Genomic DNA, 26,191 nt, shown 5'->3' with positions numbered 1-26,191 from the left:
ACGAGTTTTACTTTACACAAAATTTCTTAGACCACCCAATATCAATTGATCTATTTTTATACACTATTGTATTGTACATGTTGTGTTAAGAAGAAAAGAAAAAAAAATCAAATAGAATAAAATTACTAGCTACCTAAAAATTCTATATGCAACAACATTTAATTGCTTTCTAACTACTCGCTCTGAAGGGCACCAAAGAAGAGTGAGATCCCATGGGCTCAAAAATTCTCTGACCCACAGCAAGTATGGATTTCGGGTCAAACTCCGACTTGCGCTGGATGAACCGGGCCCACTTTCGACCGAAATGCTGGGCCCACTCTGGTTGTGTTTTGTAATGCGGTAAGTACTGTTTTATCTCAATACCGGAACTGGCACAAAATTCAAGTATTCTCTCATTTTGCTGGGTCAAGTACTCAAGGGTTTGGCTCTGCTCAGTAGAGTCAGGCACAGCAGACCGCAAGAACGCAACCAAGTAGAACACATCCTCATCGGGTGTTACCACGGAGCTCCTTTGATCCCATCTGTATAATCATATTAGTTGACAACTTGTTAGTTCTATTGTAAGTTCAATTTCCTGATCATTAATTAGCATAAGGCATTACATAGTTAGTCAGATTGACTTGTGCTAATTTGTCATATGAGATCTACAAGAAACAGAGCAGTTGCTATACATCATTCACAAGTTACTGAGTGATTTAGTTTTTAATAATCCAGTTGGCCAATTGAGGATACAAGTGGAAGAGAAATATATACAAAGGAAAAAAGGGCTCTTCTACTTCTACTTCTAGTGAGAAGTGATGCTGATTTGTTTGTGTGGGCCCGCATTTCATGTGGTGTGGGAAGGGGAACATGAATGGAAACAGAGCAAAAAAGCGAAATAATTAATTAAGTTATTCATTCATAAGATGCTTTAATTAATTTCTGCTCTCGTAGTCGTAGGTTGTAATTTAACAAGTACCAACATGGTTTAGGTCGGTACTAACTTTGAACACTTTTAATATTTTTATCTAATTTTATTTAGTTTCCATCCAATGCAAGGACCTATAATTAGTTAATTACTAGGCCGGCCGGTTCTTAGTGATTATTAATATACTAATTACATAGTTAATTCATGAAGTGAAACAACAGGAATTAATAATTAATTCCAGCAGCAGCACAATTCTTTGTTAGATAATCTAGAAAATTTTTGGTCATGATCGATGACAGAGACAGACAGATCATCTTCTTCACAGTACGTAGATACTGCTTAATTATATTATTTTCACATATGGTTTAGAAAGTGAGATGTTAATTGGCTTTAATGTTATAAATGTTATATATTCACGTTGGTTGATATAATTGACTAATTGCCGAACTCTAAAAATAAAAAAGTTGAGAGAGAGGTATAGATTATATAATTACTTGTGCTTGTTCATTGGGTAAATGAGAACTGGTCCGCTTGTGCGGTTATCCAGGATGCCCTTAAAAACCCCTCGGTCAAAATTTCTGATTTTGGATGCTGGCACGAAGAGGTTCAGCCATGGATGAGGCACCTCCCATAGACCTTTTGAACGCAACTTCAACTCCGCTTTGTGGACCCGGTCTAAGAAATCAATGTATGATAGGTCTGTTGTAAACATTGTTCCTGGAATAAACTTCAGCTCCTTCAGCAATGCCTCCACCTCCTAAGTGTTGTTAAAAATACCAACTTCAATACTTTATAATTTAAAGTTTGCCACGTTGGAGAGCATATTATGGGTACCATTTTTGGTACTTGTTATGTAATAATAGTAACTTCCACTTATTTTCCGACAAGACAATTTTATATTGGAAGAGGTTGACAGGCAAATCGTGCTTTGCTAATAAAGAAAGGTGATACGGTTGGGAAAAGGGATATGAACATAGAATAAGATCTAGCTAGCATATATACGGACCACCTCCCCATGTTCATCATGTGATCCTATATATGGTTTGTTCTAATTCCTTGTACATGGAAAAAAAAGACACTGGTCTGGTCAAACCTAGCTAATTCAATTACCAACCGTCACCAGACGGCGATATATATGTCTCTTTTTGGCTGTTGATAAGTAACTTAATTTATCCTTAATTATAAGAAACTATATATTGCTTTTTGATCTAACCTGGTCGACTGTTCCAGCAGTGGCATCATCGTAATTTTTGGTGACCTCTAGGCAGTAGAGGACTTTACCATGGGAGCTGAGCGAGCTTAACTTGATTGGATTTCTGGGAGAGAAGAAGGATGATCTCCAGTTGTTTATGAGGCTCTCGTCAGTTATGACAAACCCCTCTATGTAATCGAACTTGTCAGAGCCGTGCAGCGAGATCAAATGCTCTTGATCGCGTGTAAATGAGGCAAAATCCGAGTACAACACTCTAATCCACCGAACCTATATATATATACAGATCAAACAGCAATTAATCTCAATAATAATCAAATGTGTATGCAATTTTAATATAAATTATATATAGATATATTAAATAGTATTTTACGATACTGAATCTTTGAAGCTAGCTACTAATTATAATGTTGAAGTTAGAGAGTCTCTCTCCAAAATCAACATCGGTCTACGGAGTATGGACCATATTTGATAATTAATTTGTTGCGTCAGAACTGTATGTGAATGTGATAGGTATATATATTAGGTTTCTGGTAAGTGACACGTAATAGGCATCGATCACCAATTCACCATTCATCCATGGACCATTTCCAGCTAGATGCATTGTATTAGCTACAGATTTGGTACATCATGAGATGGACTCTCAACAAATCTAGACCCATAACTAAATATCCTTCACATGTTCCTTCGCACGAGTCGTGCATTCCCAAGCAACACAAAGCTAGAAAGAGAGAGAGAGATGGAACAATTGGACAGTGAGAGAAAGAGATAATATCATACCCTCTTTGGGGCATGCTCTAGTGCAATTCTAGCCCTTGTTATGACACCAAATTGCCCCAATCCACCAAGCACGCCATAGAAGAGCTCCTGGTTTTCTTTCTCTGAACAAGTCACCACCTCCCCTTTACCTTCACAAACAATTAAACATCACATCGATCACATCCTTAATTATTATTATAAATTAATAAATATATACATCATTTCATTTGACTTGTAGTAGTCTAGGTCTAGCTAAGTCGTCAAACCAACCTGTTACAACATCAAGCTCATATACATTGCTGATCTGAGGGCCATGATGAAAGGCTTGGCCACTAATCCCGGCATTCGAAAGCGTGCCACCAACTGATAGATACAGATAGTCAGTCCATGACTTAGGCGCCAGACCGCCATATTCTAGCGTCCAATTCAACACGTCTATCCATAATTCACCACCCCACACATCGACATAATGCCCGCCTAAAGTTGGTGAGTACACTGGAACTGACCTCGACCTCGAGGCCGGGTTGGTAGCCGGGCTGTGACTCATGTCAATTACGACCCCGCCTGGTGCAGAAGCCTGACCATTGATGGAGTGGCCATGTCCCCTTGCTGAGACAGGAAAACCTTGAGCCGAGTGGTACGCGGATCGTACTAAACTGACAACATCACTAGCCGAGCTAGGCCGCATAACAGCCATTGGCTCGACTTGTGATGATAGGCCTCCGAAATCAACGGAGGCCTTAGCTATGTCGGAGGAGTCCAAACTAAATTGGGCTCCTCCATTTTTACTAAGCTGGAGTAACTCGGTAGGTCCCACCGTCAGACCGACAGTGGATATCAATCTATATATAACAAAGAGTAGTACCACTATCTCTTGAGCCATGTTTCTCGAGCTATAGTATTAATTTTTTTTCTCGGTGAAAAACAAGAGATGGATGGTAGCTAGGTTGGGTATTTATAGATGTGGGAATTGTTGGAATATTTAGGGGAAGTCAAGAAAGGGATGCCAAGAGGAAGGGAGATGGAAAATGTGAAATATATGATATGATATCATGAGATGAGGTGAGGTGTGAGAAGAGGGATGAGAGAGGGGATTTAAATAGGGATGAGGTTTCAGGTGGGGTCAAGGATAGATTGGTAAGGAATAAGGAGGAGCAGAATTATTACCTTCCTATTCCTGTTTCTTAAAATATTCATCCAATCCAATCCAACCATTGTTATGTAATAAGAGAATCTTCCTAGTAGCAATGCAAATATACTTCAAAGGCCTTTCTAATAAAAACGTAATATGTCCGGATTTCATATTCTTTTGAGGCTACAATGGTGTGACCATGCTGTGGTGAGTCTGCCATATTCACAAATGAATTATTCGGGTTCGGTTCGGCAGAGTCAAAAATTCGTGATTCGGATATTTTCATATATAATTTTGGGAATGATTCGGAATTATTCATATATATAGGAGATCTCTGTCTCACAATATAGCTAAAAGAAAAGTTCACAAATAATTTGGTCAAAGTTTGATCAACCGAATAATTCACTAATCTTGTGACTATGCACTGTTGTATTAAAAAAAAGGCAATAGCATGCTATATTACATAAAATTTTAGCCACCCACAATAAGAAATTGTATAATTTATTATATTCAATCAAACATATATTAACATATTAAAAAAAAGTTATAAATGGGAGAAATGAGAAATCCATCGGAACAAGTGTTTCTGTTCGTTTAATTATGCTCTCAAATCATTTTCATTCATTACAATAATAATATTGTTATTAAATTAAAGTGCATTAAGCCAAAGTCAAATAATTTTAATTATAATTAATAAGGCATCAAAAGTAACGATCTATGACCAGATTATATATACAACATTTTTTTTTTTAATTTTCTCTTTCTCGGAAACGAACGGGAAAGTCTCGTAATATGTTACGTGAATGCATATATTAAATTCACAAGTCAGCTTACTAATTAATTAATATATTCTACCAGCTACATTAATATATAAATTAATTAAACCGCTTGATATTGTATCGTAAATCACGTCGTGATTTGGATCATGTATCGTATAATATTTTTTAAAAATAAAATAAAAAATAAAACATATTAATTAATGCCCATTTCGTTAAAATTAATAGTAGTCAGTACACTTTCTAAAAACATCAAAATGAATTGATTAAGTCAAATTATGTAACGTGCCGCGCGTGAAGTGATTTAAATTAAAAAAAAAAGAAGAAGGACAAAAAAAATTATGGAAAATTATAAACAAAATATAATAATAAAACGTAACATGTTGTGTATCATATCATGATCAAACTGGTTTTGTATATCGTGTCGTACCAAATTTTTTTTTTTTTTCTGAAAAATAATCACAACATACGAATAAAAATGACATGAAATGCATGAGCAACACGCATATCGTATTGTGCAGTAATAAGTATCGTATCATTCAATGAAGTGGTCGTTCGTGACACACATCTGCTATGAACTTGGATCACTTAAAGTACCTCAAAATTTGAGTTTAGATTCGGACCGTCGGATCTACTTTGGCATAAATATTAAAGGGATAATGTGCATTTTATCAGACTAGATTGATCTGAATTATAATTAGACAGTCAAGACTTAAACTCAAAATTTGAGTTACTTGAGAGGATCCGGACTCTACTACATGTATTATTTGTTATAAATAAATTATAATTGTGATGTCTATTCATTTGCAACTCTTCTTAAATATTAATCACATCTATCTCCTCAAAGAAATATAATTCATCTTCATTTTTCCATTATTTAGATAATTTTCCATTTTCCATTTATAATTTATAATCTATAAATAAATACTTATAAATTTGTATTGTACGCAGGGGCAGAACTAGATTTTCAAACTATGGAAGTCAGATGTGAATGAGAGTCAATCACATAAAATTTTTATGTTGCGTATGGATGTCAATTTACACTACTCTTAGTATTTTACTCTAAATTATATAAAAAAAATAAAATATAATTATAAAAAATTTGAAAATAAATGGGAGTAAGTTGACCTCACCCCCATTTGCTTAACTTCAATCCGCCACTAATTGTACGCATGACATGAGAAACATAAAAACAAAATATGTCATCATTTTATATATTTTATCTTCAATTTATAACATTCTTCACGTTATTTCTCTCTCCAAGTTTAGTATGAATTTCTCCGAACTTATCTTTTTTCAACCTCCAACGGTCAAAGGCGGTTGCATAACAATTTAATAAATGAAGAATCATGCAGAGAAGACACAGGATTTTTTGTGGTGGGTAAATTTGGGATGAATATCTGTTGCTATTCATGCATAGTTATAGCAAGATTATGATATCATATCCAGATCGTCCAATCTCGAATAAATGCACAAGAATCAATAATCTACTTTTCATTTACACTAGTGGAAAAATCAGAATTAGGATCGACCTATCTGGATCGGCTATATTAAACCACCGATACTAATACCTACCTGAAACTATTCATATCGGCATTTTTAGTGAACCGATCATAATATATGCACCATTAGGATCGGTTATTTATAATAACCGATCCCAATAGTATTAGGATCGGTTATTATAAACAACCGATCCTAATGGTTCATATATTAGGATCGATTGTTTATAATAACCAATCCTAATGGTGTCAATTTAGGATCGGTTCTTTAAAATAGCCGATCCTATTAATATTAGGATCGGTTATTAGTAATTAACCGATCCTAATATAAATTATTTGAATACTATGTAAATCTTTTTAAATATTTTTTATGGATGATAGTTTATTGTCTAATATAAATTCCGTTGCTAAGCGATTTTTTATGGTTGTGCTATGAAAATATATGGTGGTTTCTTTGATAATGATCCTGAGTAATATCATCCTTATATGTAATATTAAATTTTTTTGGATTTAAATTTTTTGTTATAATATGTAATGCATTATATCTGGATTCACAAAATGTTGGTTTTGCAAAAAAAAAAAAAAGGAATTAGGTACGGTTGTTTAAAATAACAGATCCTAATTAGTACTATTAGGATCAGTTATTTTAAACAACCGATCTAGATTAACACCCACAAGGATCGGTTGTTTAAAATAACCGATCCTAATAGTACTAATCTGAATTGGTTTTTACAAATAACCCACCCTAATTCAAACTTTTAGGATCGGTTAAACAACCGATTCAGATTAGTTAGATTTTGTTAGATTTTGTATTAAATAATGTGCATTAAAAATATATTGAATTATGTTAGATTTTGTATTAAATAGATTAAATTAAAAATAGATTGAGTTATGTTAGATTTATTTTAACTCAATCTATTTTTAATGTGTTGGATTTATTTTTAAATAGGTTAGATTTATTTTTAAATATGTTAGATAGATTAAGTTTATTTTAAAATATGTTAGATATGTTAGATTTATTTAAAATAATAAAAGTATATCTAAATACTTTTTCCTATTTTTCAAAATACTTCTAAATTCAAAGTTAAGAAATATAAAATTAATTTTCAAAGTAAATTATTTTGCTGCTTTCTTTATTAAAAAAAAAAACCTGGATCGGACCGGCCCGTGTAAATTTGGATCATAGGTCTAGCACGGATTTAAACCAACTCCTCTAAATTAAATCTGCCGGACCTGAACCGTAGTAACCTTTAGATTCGTTGGACCCCTGTACCGTGTGAACCGTGGACCAGACAGGTCCGGACCGAACCGATCTGACCCGCTCCGTTTCCAATTCACTAGTGTCAATAGTTGGTGTCGTGAATCAGTCAGTATTCTCTCTCTGTTTTCTTTTTAATTTTTTTTTATAGAGACCCCGTAGGCATATCAATTATCAGTGAATGCGTATCCTTTGCATTAACTCAAAAAAGAATCTTTTGAGTTAATGAATCTCAACCGTTTGATTTTAAACGGAGCCAATTTGGCCCCTGCTTATGATATAGGAGACCCTTTAATATTAGTGCGGATCTAGTCTGCACGAATTTTAAAGCATATCAGACGGTCAGGATTCATTAAGTCAAAAGATTCCCTTTTGAGTTAACGCAGAGGATAGGAATTCAATATCAGTCGGAATGCTTGAGGCAGCACCGCAGGAATACGTATCCTCTGCATTAACTCAAAAATGAATCTTTTGGGTTAATGAATCTGAACCGTCTGATTTTAAACGGAGCTAATCCGATTCCTGCTTATGATATAGGGGATCTTTAATATTAGTGTGGATCTAATCTGCACGAATCTTAAAACAGATCGTATAGTCTACATTGATTAACTCAAAAGATTATTTTTGAGTTGATGCAGAGGATACGAATTGGCGCCGCAGCGGTCAGAGGAATTCGTATCCTCTGAGATATCTCAAACTTTGCATGACTTTATGGAAAATCCCAACCGTTTAAATATGTTCTGCACGAATCTCAAAGCACACATAATACTAACCCCTACATCACCCCCGAATAGGCACCGGACACGTCGGTCACGCAGAAATTGAGATATCTCAGAGGATACGCACTCGGTCAGAGTGGGGACTTGTGGAAAGCGAGTGCAACTGCAAACATAGGAGGGTAGATACAGAGTGGGGACTTGTGGAAAGCGAGTGCAACTGGAAACATAGGAGGGTAGATACACGCGTTGAGGTGGGTTGAGAAAATGAATAGCACATGATTTGTTTTCTGTTATTTTTAACGTGGCAAATCAAATTGAAGATCTTGTTTGCAGATTTGGACGTAGCGGTCCATCCGCCCATGTTTAGTTGTTTATTCATGGTCCCATTTTATTTTATTATTATACTCGTCCTGTGCTGTTGACTTGACTGGTGTTGTTCTGCCGACATTTTTATTAATAAAAATGTCGGACTTACTTTTTTTTTTCTTTTTTTTTTGAGAAAACGGACTTACTGTGTTGTTCTGGTCAGTGTTTTAAAATGCGGTTTTGTTCATGCATGCAGAAGGCCACTGCATATGCAGATTTTCATGCGAATTTATATATGCAGATTTTAAAATAAAAATTCACGTGTATATATATATATATATAGAGTTAGGCTGGGGTGCTATGGATAGCATAGTGGCCTCCCGTGCTACGGCTCAATATTCAAGTTTTCAAAATCCAAACGGTCGATCCGAACCGTTCATCTTATTCTCCATATTAATATCTGCTTGGAGACCAAATTTTATAATTTTCTGAATTTTTTTACTATTTATTAAGCCACTTTGAAAATCGCTAATCCAATGGTTTTACTGTTTTGTGCAGCCACCGTTAGATCAACAATTTTGTAAAATACTTAATAAATAGTAAAAAAATTCAGAAAAATGTAAAATTTGGTCTCCAAGCAGATATTCATATGGAGAATAAGATGAACGGTTTGGATCGACCGTTTGGATTTTGAAAACTCGAATATTGAGCCGTAGCATAGAGGCCTCTATGCTATCCATAGCACCCCAGCCTAACTCTATATATATATATTCATATTCATATATGGGTCTGTCTAAATTGCTGCTGGCAGCATTTCGGCAGAGGTGCTGCCGGGGCTATATTTAGCCGTGTGATGTCCAAACAACAAATCCAAACCGTTAGATGTTTAATCTATATTATAATCTACTTGGAGACCAAATTTTACATTTTTTGGATTTTTTTTACTATATATTAAGCTGGTTTGAAAACCGCTGATTTCAGTAAATTTCTGCAGCATTGAAATCAGCGGTTTTCAAACCAGCTTAATATATAGTAAAAAAATTCCAAAAAATGTAAAATTTGGTCTCCAAGTAGATTATAATATAGATTAAATATCTAATGGTTTAGATTTGTCGTTTGAATATCAAAAAGTAGAAAAAACAGTGGCAGCACCGCCGGCAGAAATGCTGCCGGCAGCAAATTAGCCACAGCCTTCATATATTTGAATTTATTTTTACATAATAACATAACCAACAATAATTTTTTGATTTTTTTAATATAAATTTTAATTAAAATACAATCAAATTATCAAAACCGCATGGGAAGACTGCATGGCCGCATATTTGGACCGCATGGCCGCATTTTTAATCCGCATGACCGCATATTCGGACTGCATATGCAGCCGCATGGAAAAACCGCATGAAAAAACCGCATGGGCATTCTGAGCACGGCTGCCGACCACATACGCATATGCGGCCGCATTTTAAAACACTGGTTCTGGTTTTCGGCCTTTTGGTGATTTTTTGTGACGAGTCATCAATGTACGCAGAATAAGATTCATGTATTATATCTCAATTATATCCGAATAATTTTTTTTTTTTGGTGATGTTGAACCGAACGCCGAATTATTCGGTTGACCGAATTTTGACTTAATTAAACCCGAATAATTCACGAATTTTTTCCGATTTTTTTTCCATAATATATATTTTTTTGGTTATTTTTCTCTCTCTTGCAAGACTGAGATCTCTGATCCGAATAATTCTGAATCATTTTTAGATGCATCTTAGATAGATGTATCTTTCATTATATTTTCAGATGCAGTCAATTAAGTTACGATGTGTATAAAGACTAAAATATAAGATTTTTTATTCTCATAAAAAATCTTATATTTTAACTCTATCAAGGTTTGATCTCACAAAGATTTTAAATTGACCAGTTGATAATGATATATTATGACCACATTGCATAAAATTTTCATGCTACATATTCACACGTGATTTATGATATTTGATTATGTATGTACATGTGACAACCGTTGGTTGATTTATGATAAATGTGACAAAAATCACTTTGATTCTAATTATTGTATGATTAATGGACGGAATTAGTTTGTAACATATTTTGATGTTGACATAAAAATTGAGCTCACTATCATTATTTGAACAATACATATATATTTATAAAGTTTCATAGCTCAAGTGAGAGATTGTTGGAATATTAATCCAATATTAAATTTATATATGTAAAATAAGAGGAGGGGTAAAATGGTTTGTGTTTCGCATCATTTATATATGTTTTTAAAATCTAAACCGTGAATCCGAACCACTTAATGTAATATTCTTCAAGACTATATTTTATATTTATTCTTTTTTTAGATAAGTACAATATTGTTTCTTGACCTTTAAAATAAATGTGATTTTGTAACTATATAAAAATAACAAAAGATTTTATAAATATATAAAATTTGATCTCCAAACATATTTTAATATAAAGATTATGTTAATCAGTTAATATTAATTTTTTGGACTTTGAAAATAGAGAGAAAAGTTGTGAGATATGATGAGACATTTGAATCCTTATCATAAAATAATTATGTATTTATATAGTCAATTATATATTCAATTAAAAGTGATCAATAGAATTAAAATTATTTGGAGTATTAATGTGTATGATAAGATGTAGAACTTAATGTGATAATACTTATTTTAATGAGTTGAAGAAGTATCAAATAAGACGACAAAGGGGTTTCTTTGACTTATGTAATGATTTGGTACGAAGATATACTGAATGATCTTTTAATTATTTCTGGGGTAATCCACAACAAGGTATTAAGTCTCTTTAATGCTTAATCTGTCTTTTTTTAACTTTTTTAACTGTTTAATTCTGTCGAACACTAATTTTATAGTACGGATTAAAATCACCTCATGTAGTATCTTTTTGTTCGAATCTTAATTCTGTGTCCGGATTTTAAGACACCTTTACCTCTTCCTTTAGTTTCTTAAACTTTCATCCACATATTAAGACAATCGAACATCAGTTTCTTAACGTTTCTTAAACTCTTAATTTTTTTGACTCTTAATCTTCTGTCGTCATATTAACAGCCCCTATGAGATTAGAGAGAGATTAGAGAATGAGAAATTTTGGAGAATATAAAACCGAAGAAAACATGTTTTTGAAATATCCAAGTTCAGTGGCATTTCACGAGCAAGAAATACGCTGATTAAAGGTAGGCATTGTCCTCGGAAGCAAATCTGCTGCGATCGAATCGCAGGGTCCTGCGATCGAATCGCAGGGTCCTGCGATTTCAATTTCAACCCTTCATTTATTACAATATAAGAATTTTAAAAAGAGATAGTTTTTGTGCACATATCTCAAAATATATAAACGGTTGATATTAGAATCGCAAGAATCATGCAATTCTGTAGGACCGCAGCAGATTTATTTCCCATTGTCCTCGAGATAGAAGAAAGTCGATGATTTATATTTCTTGTTGAACTTCTATTTTAAAATTAGTTATTTTTTAGATATGGATATGGATATGGATACAGATATGGATTGGATATTAGATAGATACAGATATGAATTGGATATTTTACGAATACGGATACATATATTTTCTTTTTATAATAGTGAATAACATAAATTTTTTCATAATATATATTAAACTGTATAATATATATTTATGAGAAATGTTCTGGTACCCCGAGTCAACATATCCGAGAGCGTCCCTCAAGTAGTTTAACAGAAAAAACTTCCAATGTTGTTTAACTTTCATTTCCAACGCTAATATCAAAACATTTAGGGTAAACATTTAGAGTAATTATTTTAGTACCCGCGCTACAGTACTTTTGCTACTCCACACTTAGAAAAATAATGTATTATGTTCTCCACTAATTATTATTCTTAAATCCCAACAGTATTATTTCTTCATGGTCCCCACTAATTTACATAGTTTCCCTTTTACAATCCCGCATTCATTCTTGTGTCAACCTTTCTTTAATAAAAATAGTTGACTTCATAGGAATAAATACTTCAATGAGTAAATATAAATACTTTTAGTGCTTAGATATTAATACTTTCAGTGTCATATGTAAAAAATACTTAGATATGTATACATTCATAGTTATAAATATTTGAGAAGATAATATATTAACACTTAAAAAAATATTAATACTTTGATACATGACTTGTTATGATTATATCTTTTCGAGTTCTCCAATCATCCCCTAAAGTATCGCCAAGCAATTAATCAGAAATAATCGGGAATAATCGGTTATAATAAAAAATAATCGGTCGATTAATTAGAAAAATTCGTAACGGTTTGATCACCACCAACGACTAATTGACCGATTAATCGGTCTAAAAGGACGTTTTTTATACCACTGCTTTTATAGTTTATATCACAACTGGTGGGAAAGAAAATGCAAGAATAATAATCGGTTATAAATCAATTGCAGACTGTGTATACGTCACAGAATAATCATTTATCAAATTTGAGTACGTAATAGAGGATTGAGATGCAGAGATAACCACTGCCACCTAACTAGATTTATTCCCTTTACTCACCAAATCATGCTCCACACATCAGCAGCTGGTCTTATTGCGAATCAGTTGAGATTGTCTCTCTATCGTCCAAACCGTTCAATGGGAAAAAAGATTCGCCGAAATTTTTATTTATAGCGTAAAAAAGAAAAAATTAAAACACTTCCGTTTTATCAGAATTTGAGAATTTTCCATACCGCAGGGACGTTCTGTGGCTCCAATGCAACATTATGTAAAATAAAAATCTAAAATAAATACTTAAATGCAATATACGAAATATCTAGATGTGTTTTTAGTGAAATATATATAACATTTTAAGTGAAATATTATTTTATTGAACAAATTGATAAGGTAATTAAATTATTTTACGTGAATTACTATAAAATTCACAACTTGTAAAATTTTGTTTGACTGATGTTTATTTGAAAGTTCTAAAATATTTAGAAATTAAATATTCTGAATAGGAATTGAAACTAATATAAGATACAATATATACGATTAATAATAATGTTCATATTTTTCTTAATTAGTATTGGTACTAATATTCAAAAATTGAAAACTTAAGGGTTTATTTTATTGGAAACTTATAGCTAGTGGGATTGATTTGTAAAATCTGGAAAACTAAAGGTTGAAATTAAAATTAACATATGGGACCCACATTCTTTTTCTACATCCTAATCTCTCATCCCTCCTCCAACGTTAATAAGAAGCTAGCTAGGTTAATATGTTGTTTATTTATCCTACCGAATCTAGTCCATTTTTCACATTGTCTTGTATTCCATCGTCTCTCTTCATGTTATTTTTCCTCTTAAATCAATTTAGGATTTTAGAAAGTAGGGAATAAAGCTTGGTTGAGCATATTGTCGGTGATATGGACTAAGATGATGACTTGTGGTGGAGATGCATAATGACTCTCTCTTTTATTCTTTTCTTGATTGTCTCGATACTCATGGTATGGAGTATCCTTATTCATCTCTTAGTTCAATGAGTAGGGTTAAAATACACCATTGATTTTGTGACCCAACCATACCCCATGTCTCTATCTCCGTTTACAAAGTTCAAACAGTCGATCCAAACCGCTCAACATTGATTTCAATATTACATTTCTATTGGGATTGGGGGCTTAAAATCTAAGGGTTTTGACTGAAACCCTAATTCTCTGTATGAATTAGTTATTATAATTTGAGATGCATAACTGAAAATTTTGAAAAGGTTGTGATAAGTATTTTAAAGAAGCATAATGGGTTAAACTTTATGATAAGTAATTGTGACAAGTACTATAATATTTATTATAATCGTTTGAATGACTGTCAAAATGCATTATGATTTTGAGTATTAACTACGAGAATATTGAAAATTCATTTTAAAAGTTAAGAACAATTGTTTTGAGAAACTTGAAAGTGATGATAATTGTTGTCCTGATAAGTTATATTCTTAACTAATCTATAAGAGGTCGCAACCTCTCTTTATAAATGTGAGAATAATAGTTTTTTAAAATGATTCAGTTTTATAGTGATCTTCCTTTTCATGTGTCTCTTCCTGTACCGGTTACTGTATTATATGGTATTGATTAAGTATTTGAGTAATTGATTTTTAACTGTATGTGTAATATGTATAGTGAAGTATATTTTGCTACAACAATGGTGATAAATTGTTATAAGTAAGATGCTTATTTTTACATAAGTCGACTGACCATCAGTTTTGATTATTGATTTTATAAAAGGTAAGGCATATCCTTTCTTCTTTGATCGATCACCAAAGAAGAAAGGAATAACCATTGATATTACAAGACTAAACCTTTATTTTTGTTTATCTATAGTTATGATATGAGAGTAGCACAGCAGAAGCGTAATGATTTTACAATAATGATTGTATTGTCTAAGAGATGCATATTAATTTTACTTTCCGTGGACGAAATATTTTAAGGAGAGAAGAATGTAATATTATGAAAAAAAAATGAAATAAATACTTGAATGCAATATACGAAATATCTAGATGTGTTTTTATTGAAACATATATAACATTTTAAGTGAAATATTATTTTATTCAACAAATTGGTAAGGTAATTAAATTATTTTAAGTGAATTACTATAAAATTCACAACTTGTAAAATTTTGTTTGACTGATGTGAATTTGAAAGTTCTAAATTATTTAGAAATTAAATATTCTGAATAGGAATTGAAACTAATATAAGATACAATATATACAATTAATACTAATAATGTTTATATTTTTCTTAATTAGTATTGGTACTAATATTCAAAAATTGAAAACTTAAGGGTTTATTTTATTGGAAATATATAGCTAGTGGGATTGATTTGTAAAATCTGAAAATCTAAAGGTTGAAATTAAAATTTACATGTGGGACCCACATTCTTTTTCTACATCCTAATCTCTCTAACTCTTTATGTGGCAATCTCTCATCCCTCCTCCAATGTTACTAAGCAGCTAGTTAGGTTAATATGTTGTTTATTTCTCCTACCGAATCTAGTCCCTTTTTCACATTGTCTTCCATTCCATCTTCTCTCTTCATGTTATTTTTCCTCTTAAATCAATTTAGGAATTTAGAAAGTAGGGAATAAAGCTTGGTTGAGCATATATACATGTTGGAGATATGGACTAAGATGATGACTTGTGGTGGAGATGCATAATGACTCCTCTCTCTTTTGTTCTTTTCTTGATTGTCTCGATACTCATGGTATGGAGTATTCTTATTCATCTCTTACTTCAATGAGTATGATTAAAATGCACTATTGATTTTGTGCTCCAACCATAACAGTCGATCCGAACCGCTCAACATTGATTTCGATATTACATTTCTATCGGGATTGGGGGCTTAAAATCTTAGGGTTTTGACCAAAACCCTAAATCTCTGTATGAATTAGTTATTATAATTTGAGATGCATAACTGAAATTTTTGAAAAGGTTGTGATAAGTATTTAATGAAACAAAATGGGTTAAGATTTATAATAAGTAATTGTGATAAGTACTATAATATTTATTATAATAAAAAATAAGTTTGAATGACTGTCAAAATGCATTATGATTTTGAGGATTAACTACGAGAATACTGAAAATTCATTTTAAAAGTTAAAAACAATGGTTTTGAGAAACTTGAAAGTGATGGTAAGTGTTGTCCAGATAAGTTATATTCTTAACTAATCTGTAAGTGGTCGCAACCTCTCTTTATAAATGTGAGAATACCGGTTACTGTTATCTTGACACTGGTATCTATTCATATTGATGTATTACTGCCTTTTGACAAGAATCAAAGGAAATTGTTAATAGTAGTAACTTATATTGTACTAGTACTTTTGAATAATAGAAACAAAGGTACTAATGTATTATATGGTATTGATTAAGTATTTGAGTAATTGATATTTAACTGTGTGTGTAATATGATATAATGAAGTATATTTTGCTACTACAAAAGGTGATAAATTGTTATAAATAAATAACTTATTTTTACATAAGTATAGAGATTTTGATAAAACTGACTAGCCATCAGTTTTGATTACTAATTTTATAAAAGAAAAGACATATCGTTTCTTCTTTGACAGATCACCAAAGAAGAAAGGAATAACCTTTGATATTATGAGACTAAACCATTTTATTTTTGTTTATCTATAGTTTTTGAGAGTAGCACATCGGAAGTGTAATTATTTTAAAATAATGATTGTGTTGTCTAAGAGATGCATACTAATTATAATTTCGTGGACAAAATATTCTAAGGAGGGAAGATGGTAACTTATGTAAAATAAAAATATGAAATAAATACTTGAATGCAATATAAGAAATATCTAGATGTGTTTTTAGTGAAATACATATAACATTTTCTGTGAAATATTATTTTACTGAACAAATTGGTATGGTAATTAAGTTATTTTAAGTGAATTAATATAAAATTCCCAACTTGTTAAATTTTGTTTGACTGATGTTAATTTGAAAGTTCTAAAATATTTAGAAATTAAATACTATGAATAGAAATTGAAACTAATGTAAGATACAATATATACAATTAATAATAATAATGTTTATATTTTTTTTAATTAGTATTGGTACTAATATTCAAAAATTGAAAACTCAAGGGTTTATTTTATTGAAAATTTATAGCTAGTGGGATTGATTTGTAAAATCTGAAAACCTAAAGGTTGAAATTAAAATTTACATGTGGGACCCACATTCTTTTTATACATCCTAATCTCTCATCCCTCCTCCAACGTTACTAAAAAGCTAGCTAGGTTAATATGTGGTTTATTTCTCCTATCGAATCTAGTCCCTTTTTCACATTGTCTTGTATTCCATCCTCGCTCTTCATGTTATTTTTCCGCTTAAATCAATTTAGGATTTTAGAAAGTAGGGAATAAAGCTTGGTTGAGCATATATACATTTTGGTGATATGGACTAAGATGATGACTTGTGGTGGAGATGCATAATGACTCCTCTCTCTTTTGTTCTTTTCTTGATTGTCTCGATACTCATGGTATGGAGTATTCTTATTCATCTTTTAGTTCAATGAGTAGGGTTAAAATTCAACATTGGTTTTGTGCCCCATCCATACCCCATGTCTCTATCTCTGTTTACAAAGTTGAAACAGTCGATCCGAACCCCTCAACATTGATTTCGATATGACATTTCTATTGGGATTGGGGGCTTAAAATCTTAGGGTTTTGATCGAAACCCTAATTCGCTGTATGGATTAGTTATTATAATTTGAGATGCATAACTAAATTTTTTGAAAAGGTTGTGATAAGTATTTTAAAGAAGAAAAATGGGTTAAGATATATAATAAGTACTTGTGACGAGTATTATAATATTTATTATAATCGCAAATAAGATTGAATGTCTGTCAAAATGTATTGTGATTTTGAGTATTAACTATGATAATATTGAAAATTCATTTTAAAAGTTAAGAACAATTGTTTTGAGAAACTTGAAAGTGATGATAATTGTTGTCCTGATAAGTTATATTCTTAACTAATCTGTATGAGGTCGCAACCTCTCTTTATAAATGTGAGAATAATAGTTTTCTAAAATGATTCAGTTTTATAGTGATCTTCCTTTCCATGTGTCTCTTCCTATACCTGTTACTATTTTCTTGACAGTGGTATCTGTTCATGTTGATGTATGCCTTCTGACACGAATTAAAGGAAATTGATAATAGTAGTAATCTGTATTGTACTAGTACTTTTGAATAATAGAAACAAATGTACTAATGTATTATATGGTATTAATTAAGTATTTGAGTAATTGATACTTAACTGTGTGTGTAATATGATATAATGAAGTATATTTTGCTACTACAAATGGTGATAAATTGTTATAAGTAAACAACTTATTTTTACATAAGTATAGAGATTTTGACAAAACTGACTAGCCATCAGTTTTGATTACTGATTTTATAAAAGAAAAAAACATATCCTTTCTTCTTTGACCGATCACCAAAGAAGAAATGAATAACCTTTGATATTATGAGACTAAATCATTTTATTTTTGTTTATCTATAGTTATCATATGAGAGTAGCACATCGGAAGTGTAATTATTTTAAAATAATGATTGTGTTGTCTAAGAGATGCATATTAATTATAATTTCGTGGACAAAATATTCTAAGGAGGAAAGATGGTAACTTATATAAAATAAAAATAGGAAATAAATACTTGAATGCAATATAAGAAATATCTAGATGTGTTTTTAGTGAAATATATATAACATTTTTTGTGAAATATTATTTTATTGAACAAATTGGTATGGTAATTAAGTTATTTTAAGTGAACTAATATAAAATTTCCAACTTGTAAAATTTTGATTGACTGATGTTAATTTGAAAGTTCTAAAATATTTAAAAATTAAATATTATGAATAGGAATTGAAACTAATATAAGATACAATATATACAATTAATAATAATAATGTTTATATTTTTCTTAATTAGTATTGGTACTAATATTCAAAAATTGGAAACTTAAGGGTTTATTTTATTGGAAATTTATAGCTAGTGGGATTGATTTGTAAAATCTGGAAACCTAAAGGTTGAAATTAAAATTTACATGTGGGACCCACATTCTTTTTCTACATCCTAATCTCTCTAGCTCTTTACGTGGCAATCTTTCATCCGTCGTCCAACGTTACTAAGCAGCTAGCTAGGTTAATATGTTGTTTATTTCTCCTACCGAATCTAGTCCCTTTTTCACATTGTCTTGCATTCCATCCTCGCTCTTCATGTTATTTTTTCTCTTAAATCGATTTAGGATTTTAGAAAGTAGGGAATAAAGCTTTGTTGTGCATATATACATGTTGGTGATATGGACTAAGATGATGACTTGTCGTAGAGATGCATAATCACTCCTCTCTCTTTTGTTCTTTTCTTGATTGTCTCGATACTCATGGTATGGAGTATTCGTATTCATATCCTAGTTCAATGAGTAGGGTTAAAATTTACCATTGGTTTTGTGCCCCAACCATACCCCATGCATCTATCTACAAAGTTCAAATAGTCGATCTGAACCGCTCAACATTGATTTCGATATGACATTTCTATTGGAATTGGGGGCTTAAAATCTTAGGGTTTTGATCGAAACTCGAATTCTCTGTATGAATTAGTTATTATAATTTGAGATGCATAACTAAAATTTTTGAAAAGGTTGTGATAAGTATTTTAAAGAAGCAAAATGGGTTAAGATTTATAATAAGTACTTGTGACGAGTAATATAATATTTATTATAATCCCAAATAAGTTTGAATGACTGTCAAAATGCATTGTGATTTTGAGAATTAACTATGAGAATATTGAAAATTCATTTTAAAAGTTAAGAACAATTGTTTTGAGAAACTTGAAAGTGATGATAATTGTTGTCATGATAAGTTATATTCTTAACTAATCTGTAAGAGGTCGCAACCTCTCTTTATAAATGTGAGAATAATAGTTTTCAAAAATGATTCAGTTTTATAGTGATCTTCCTTTCCATGTGTCTCTTCCTGTACCGATTACTGTTATCTTGACAGTGGTATGTTCATGTTGATGTATAGTAGCCTTCTAACATGAATCAAATGAAATTGGTAGTAGTAGTAACTTATAATGTACTACTACTAAGCAGCTAGTTAGGTTAATATGCTGTTTATTTCTCCTACCGAATCTAGTCCCTTTTTCACATTGTCTTCCATTCCATCCTCTCTCTTCATGTTATTTTTCCTCTTAAATCAATTTAGGAATTTAGAAAGTAGGGAATAAAGCTTGGTTGAGCATATATACATGTTGGTGATATGGACTAAGATGATGACTTGTGGTGTAGATGCATATTGACTCCTCTCTCTTTGTTCTTTTTTTGATTGTCTCAATACTTGTGGTATGGAGTATTCTTATTTATCTTTTAGTTCAATTTCATTAAAAGAAGTTATTAAAGGCTCTGTTTTTATATTTCGTTGGTATAATTTGATTGCTCTAATTAGACCTTGTATCGGTAAGTATGAGTGGTGATTTGAAATGTTATATGTTTCTTCTTCTCTCTATGTGTATTGTAGAACCATCACAATTCCAAATAACACTGTACCATTGTTTTACTATTTTAATTTTAAACATTTGATAGATATAAGTTCGTTTTGCAAGTTTATTTATACAATATAAGAGAACGTTCGTAAAAATATGCACCAAGAGGCTGCATGAATGCATATGTTCATACTTCATATTAGATTGTAAACGCATGATATGGTGTACTGTATTAGAAGTTTGCCTTAAATTTTTGTTGGCTAAACTGAACTCACCCGATTAATTTTAGGCAAATAATAAAAGAGAATTATTTATTGAAGGAAAAAAGAAATTAAACTATTAAAAATATATTATATTGTTCAAACTTTGGGCACAAATATCTTTCTTAAAATGCAAAAATGATTGGTAAGTCTTGTAATTTTTTATGCAGAAAAATATAAAATGAGAAATATTTTGATACCCCGAGCCATCATACCTAAGCGCGTCCTCCAAGTAGTTTAACAGAAAAAAAACTTTCCAATATTGTTTAACTTCCATTTCCAATGATAATATCCAAGTATTTAAAGCTATATTTATAACATTTTAAAATGTTACTCGCAAGTATATAAACCTTTGTCTGAAAGCATTTCTAAATAGTTTTAACTCTAAACTACTTTTGTTTTCAAGTCAAGAGAGAAATTTTTTTTTCACCAACTCTTTTTTATTTTTTCTTTGATCATTATAATTTATTTTTCCGACGATCCGTGATGAATTTTATGAATCTAAAAATATGAACTTTTCTATTCGATTTTATCTTTCAAATAAGATCTATAAAGAAATATTTTTGAGTAATTTTAAAGTCATTTGTTTTTTTAAAGTAAAACTCATGAGCACTTTAAATTTTCAAGGCTCTGTACATGAGGTTTATATGTTTTGTACATGAGCTTTGTAAATGCAGTGTTATTGTTGAGGTTATATGCTTTGAAGTGTTATTGTTGAGATTTAAATTATTTGTACATGAGGTTTATATGTTTTATTTTAAAGATTTAAAGTGTTATTAATGAGATTTATATACTTGTAAACAGAGATTTAAATTATTTTGAAGCAAAATAAAAAAAAACTGAAAGTCATATATATTTAAAGTGGTAAAAAAAATTATGACACAAATATAACTCAAAAGTTATTCTTCATGGATCTCATTTGAAAGAGAAAATCGGGTAAAAAACATTCATATTTTTAGATTCGCAAAATTCATCACAAATCGTTGAGAAAATTGATGAGAATTATCAAGGAAAAAATAAATAAAAAATGGGTGAAAGGAATATTTCCGTTTTTGGTTTAAAAATAAAAGTAGTTAGCAGTTAAAACTATACAAGATTTATAATTTTAATACTTGCAAATAAATGTTTAAATGCTTGCGAGTAGCATTGTAAAATGTTATAAACATAACTTTAAATGTTTGAATATTAACGTTTAAAATGAAAGTTATATAACATTGAAAGTTTTTTCTGTTAAACTAGTTGGAGAGTTAGAGGACGCACTCGGAGATTTTGTTTGGAGTACAATTATCAGGCTCCATATAAAATAGTTGCATCATTTTAGAAGTTCTTTCATCTTAGATACATATAACACAATTGTTTAACCTTTTAATGCATTTGTAATTTTTAATTTTAGAAATAAAATATTACTAATATTCTTTTAAAAGGATCCATGATAGATATATAGATAAATAAATAACTCAAAACGGAACATCTAAAAACAGAAGAAAAGGGCAAAAAGGGAGAATTTCATGTATCCCCCTCAAAACCTTGAAATCACGTATTCCTCCCCTCTAAAATTCATAATAACATATTTACCCTTCTATAGGTCGAGAACTCACAAATTTACCCAATTATTTTACTTTCCTATTAAAACTCATTTTAAATTTATAAATTACCAATTTTGCCCTTTATTGAAAAAAATAAAAATCTTCTCTCCCTCATATGAATAAAACTTCAGTAAAAGGATACGGTTATAAAACTTCAGTAAATATGTTATTATAAATTTTATCCTTTGAGGGGTAAATATGTTATTATGAATTTTAGAAGGAACTTCGGCAAAAAGATACGCTTATAAAACTTGTATCCTTGAAAGAGACAGTTTGGTGCTGCTCAACTTTAGAAACAGCATCAAGCAACATGATTTATGATTTGCTCACATGTAAATCTCCGAGATAAGATCGTATTACTTTTACAGCAGGGAAACATTAGAATTTAGAAATGTAAAACTTAGCAATTACATCCCTTAAAAATTAGAAACGTGAAAACAATTCCCTGTGAAAATAATATTGCTACACCATCTACAAAATATTTGAATTTTTTTTATTGAATACAATAAAAAAATTATGTTTTTGTGCATGTATAATGAAGACGGCCTTATTTAATTGTCTATATCATGTCTGCAGTGCATTATTTTTTAAGACTAACATTATCATTTTTGTTATTTTATTTAGTTTGCAGGTTGTATCATTTTATGTAATTAAAGGATATAAAAAAAATTTGAGTGAGTCTATGGTAGTATGCATATTACGATTTGTTACCGTGCTACGGCTCTATATTCGAGTTTTCAAATCCTAACGGTCGATCCGAACCGTTCATCTTGTTCTCCATATTAATATGTGTTTGGAGACCAAATTTTACATTTTTTGAAATTTTTTTACTATTTTTTTAGATTTATTGAAAATCACTGTTTTTGGATGGTCCAGAATTTTCAGATCAAGTGATTTTCTAAATATCTAAAAAAATAGTAAAAAAAAATTCAAAAAATGTAAAATTTGGTCTCCAAACACATATTGATATTGAGAACAAGATGAACGGTTCGGATCGACCGTAAGAATTTGAAAACTCGAAATAGAGCCGTAGCACGGTAACAACCCGTGATATGCATAGTACCATAGACTCACTCAAAATTTTTTATGATATATGACATAGAGATAATTCATCCAGACTCATCTAGCACCGATAGGGGGTAAAAAAAAAAGCTTGTGGTTCGATCGTGACTCGCACTTGACTCGTTTGCTAACAACTTGTTTATTACTAGACCGAACTGTCAACGAGTTAGCTTGCCACTAGCTCGGTCCAGAATCAACGAGTTCAAGTTGGAACCTAGTTTGCTCGTCAGCTCGCGACCTAGTTCGATTAGACATCAATTTATGAATTTGTGTGCATTTTATACTGTCTATCTCGGTCTAGCTCGGTTCAGTTCGATCCAAAAAGTTTGTATAATTTATTTTCTTCTTAAAACAAGATCCATCCAGACCCACTGAGCCAGCTTGTCATCTCGCGAGCTAGGTCAGGCTGGGTTGTCCTGATTTTAAACTGAGATTTTAGCTCGGATGCTCTAGGTCCAGCTCGCTCTGCTATAGCTCGGTTCAGAATTAACAAGCTGAGCTCAGACCTAGCTCGGACCGAGCCAACTCATTGCCACCCCGAACCCATCGAGTTAATTAATTATTATTTCAAGTCCAACTTTTCTTTGGTGATAAACTTCTGCTTCCTTAGAAAAAAGAATGAAAATAAAATCTCTACAGATCTTAAAAGGAATCAAGGGTAGTTCAAGACTGGTACCCACTTTAGGAAACATGAATTAGATTCTGCACAGGAGAAGATCATGCTTTCTATTTTGTTAACAAAAACAACGCAATCTCTCAAGTCACGAGATTTATTCCACTACCAAAAAGAATAAAAAAAGAGAGAAGAAAAGGTCACGCTATCAATATTTATTAAATCACATGCTGGCAACTGTCTGCTGATCTGTCGACTCGGTCTCCTATCAAGAAATAAAAAGTGATAAAGAAAATTTATATTCCATATATTTTTTGAATAATAGTGGGTGTACCACTGATTTCATTCGAAATCATTAGAGCACGTGTTAAGGTATCCAAAATAGTTACCTAGAACAAGTACTTAAAAGTTTACATCAATTCTTACAAAATGACCAGCACGAAATAAAAACAGACAACAAAGCATATATCCAAAAAGCAGTAAATTGTTCTGCACAAAAACTAGACATAGTAAAGAAATCATAAGTTTAATTGAAATCACTCCAATTAATGGAGTCATCTTCATCCTTGTCTTCTTCAGACATTGAATCCGATGAGCCATCTATTCCAACAGGTACCAAGGTGGCAGCAACATCTTTCGGTATGCCTCCCTCCAATATCTCTGACAGTGTAATGAGCAGGGAGACTGCCTCCTCTGCCATGAGCTAATCTGAGAAATCCTTGAAATTTATATTCCTTATATCTCGAGTTCAAAAAAAAAAAAAAAGTGTTTAATTTAAATAATCACCAAATTAAACATAAATTTATATTGAAAAATTAAATAAAAATTCAAAGGATCGAAAATTGCAATTACAGGCTTGATTATAAGTAATTGCCGGATGAAAATATGATCGTTAGTAATTATATAAAATTATGAGAAAAAGATTCAGCAACAAGTTTGTAGTTTACGATTGATAATTTCTTTCACGAATGGTACTTTCTGATTTTTAGTATATCTTTGGATTGAGAAATTGTTGAGGTATATATCCTTGATTCACAAACCAATAACAAGTTCATGTAAATTGTTCTACATGCAGTGGCGGATCCAAGAAGTTTACGTAAATTGTTCTTTAATATACCTACTTCTGAAGAGATATAATGTCTAGTTGTCTATCTTTAGATTTAATTTATGGTCCAGTAAAAAAAATTATGCGAAAAAGAAAAAAATACAGTCCAATTCGCTATTCCACTTAAAGAATCGTTGATTTGTAAGGAGAAAAAAGAGGTCCGCTACTAAGGATATAAATATGTACTGTGTCATAATTAATTACGCCGTAACTTGGATCACGTGTCTTGTTGTGCTGTGATAAAATTTGGAAGGATGGTCAAGGGACGTGAATGGTCATAACATGTTAATCACGTTGCAACCATAGCACGTTGTGACCACACGTGATGTGTCCAAACGTGACTAGTCATGTTTAACTATTTTTTTTATAATTTAGATTAGTTTATTTAAAATTCACCATTCGATCAAAATCTAATTTTCTTAATTCACATCAAGGTTTTTAAATAAGTTTTTTTTATTAATATTTTCTTCCTGAATACTGAGGCATATAAGGAGAAAATTATTTTAGAATTGTTTAGATTCTAAAAGATCTTCTATAATTTTTTTTATACGAAAAATTACATATTTGATCCTAAGATCAAGACGTGTATATTTTAGATTGTTTTTTCATTTGGACTTAATGTTTGTTATTTTATTTTAAATATCATTCCTACAAATATCGTGGTGTTACAGTGATCAAATCTTTTGTGTAACGTGCCTTATTGTATTAATTTTTCGAAATAGTCACATCTTGTGGATGATCAAGGCACATAACCGGCACACATGCCGTGATGGAAACCTATCCACTACTCCGTTTGATTAGAAGAAAAAAAAATATGCACTTGTCAATATTTTGTGCCTACTCGATTCTGATCAAAATTATGAATCCATCATTGTCTACATGATGTGTAGCAATGTAAAATTGAGGAATGTTTCAATGTCATAAGTATTTTGTTTTACATTTTATTTTATTTTATAAAATTTAAAAGTCAAATGTTAATATGATTTTATTCAT

At 31.1% G+C, this 26,191-nt stretch overlaps 1 protein-coding gene across 1 annotated transcript; it reads right to left on the bottom strand.

Annotated features, from left to right (window-relative positions):
* Nucleotides 1-22: 22 nt before the first annotated feature.
* On the bottom strand, nucleotides 23-3,924 carry CKX5 (cytokinin oxidase 5). Its single transcript, XM_078315211.1, has 5 exons — nucleotides 3,147-3,924; nucleotides 2,898-3,025; nucleotides 2,121-2,387; nucleotides 1,402-1,664; nucleotides 23-521 (listed from the first exon to the last, which is right to left on the bottom strand). The coding sequence occupies exons 1-5, from the start codon at nucleotides 3,757-3,759 to the stop codon at nucleotides 170-172; spliced, it is 1,623 nt and encodes a 540-aa protein (XP_078171337.1). The 5' UTR covers nucleotides 3,760-3,924; the 3' UTR covers nucleotides 23-169.
* Nucleotides 3,925-26,191: the final 22,267 nt, after the last annotated feature.

The sequence above is a fragment of the Carex rostrata genome, chromosome 14, assembly GCF_964058835.1.
Source record: "Carex rostrata chromosome 14, lpCarRost1.2, whole genome shotgun sequence".
NCBI classification, from domain to species: domain Eukaryota; kingdom Viridiplantae; phylum Streptophyta; class Magnoliopsida; order Poales; family Cyperaceae; genus Carex; species Carex rostrata.
This window is presented reverse-complemented; position numbering and strand designations above follow the sequence as displayed.

What these genes read in the sequence shown, in the direction of transcription:
- CKX5 (XM_078315211.1), bottom strand. Translation starts at nt 3,759, where the DNA reads ATGGCTCAAGAGATAGTGGTACTACTCTTTGTTATATATAGATTGATA. An exon ending in CTGCTGGAACAGTCGACCAG is followed by an intron (nt 1,665 to 2,120) that starts GTTAGATCAAAA and finishes AACAACACTTAG; the next exon opens with GAGGTGGAGGCATTGCTGAA. An exon ending in TACCCAATGAACAAGCACAA is followed by an intron (nt 522 to 1,401) that starts GTAATTATATAA and finishes ATGATTATACAG; the next exon opens with ATGGGATCAAAGGAGCTCCG.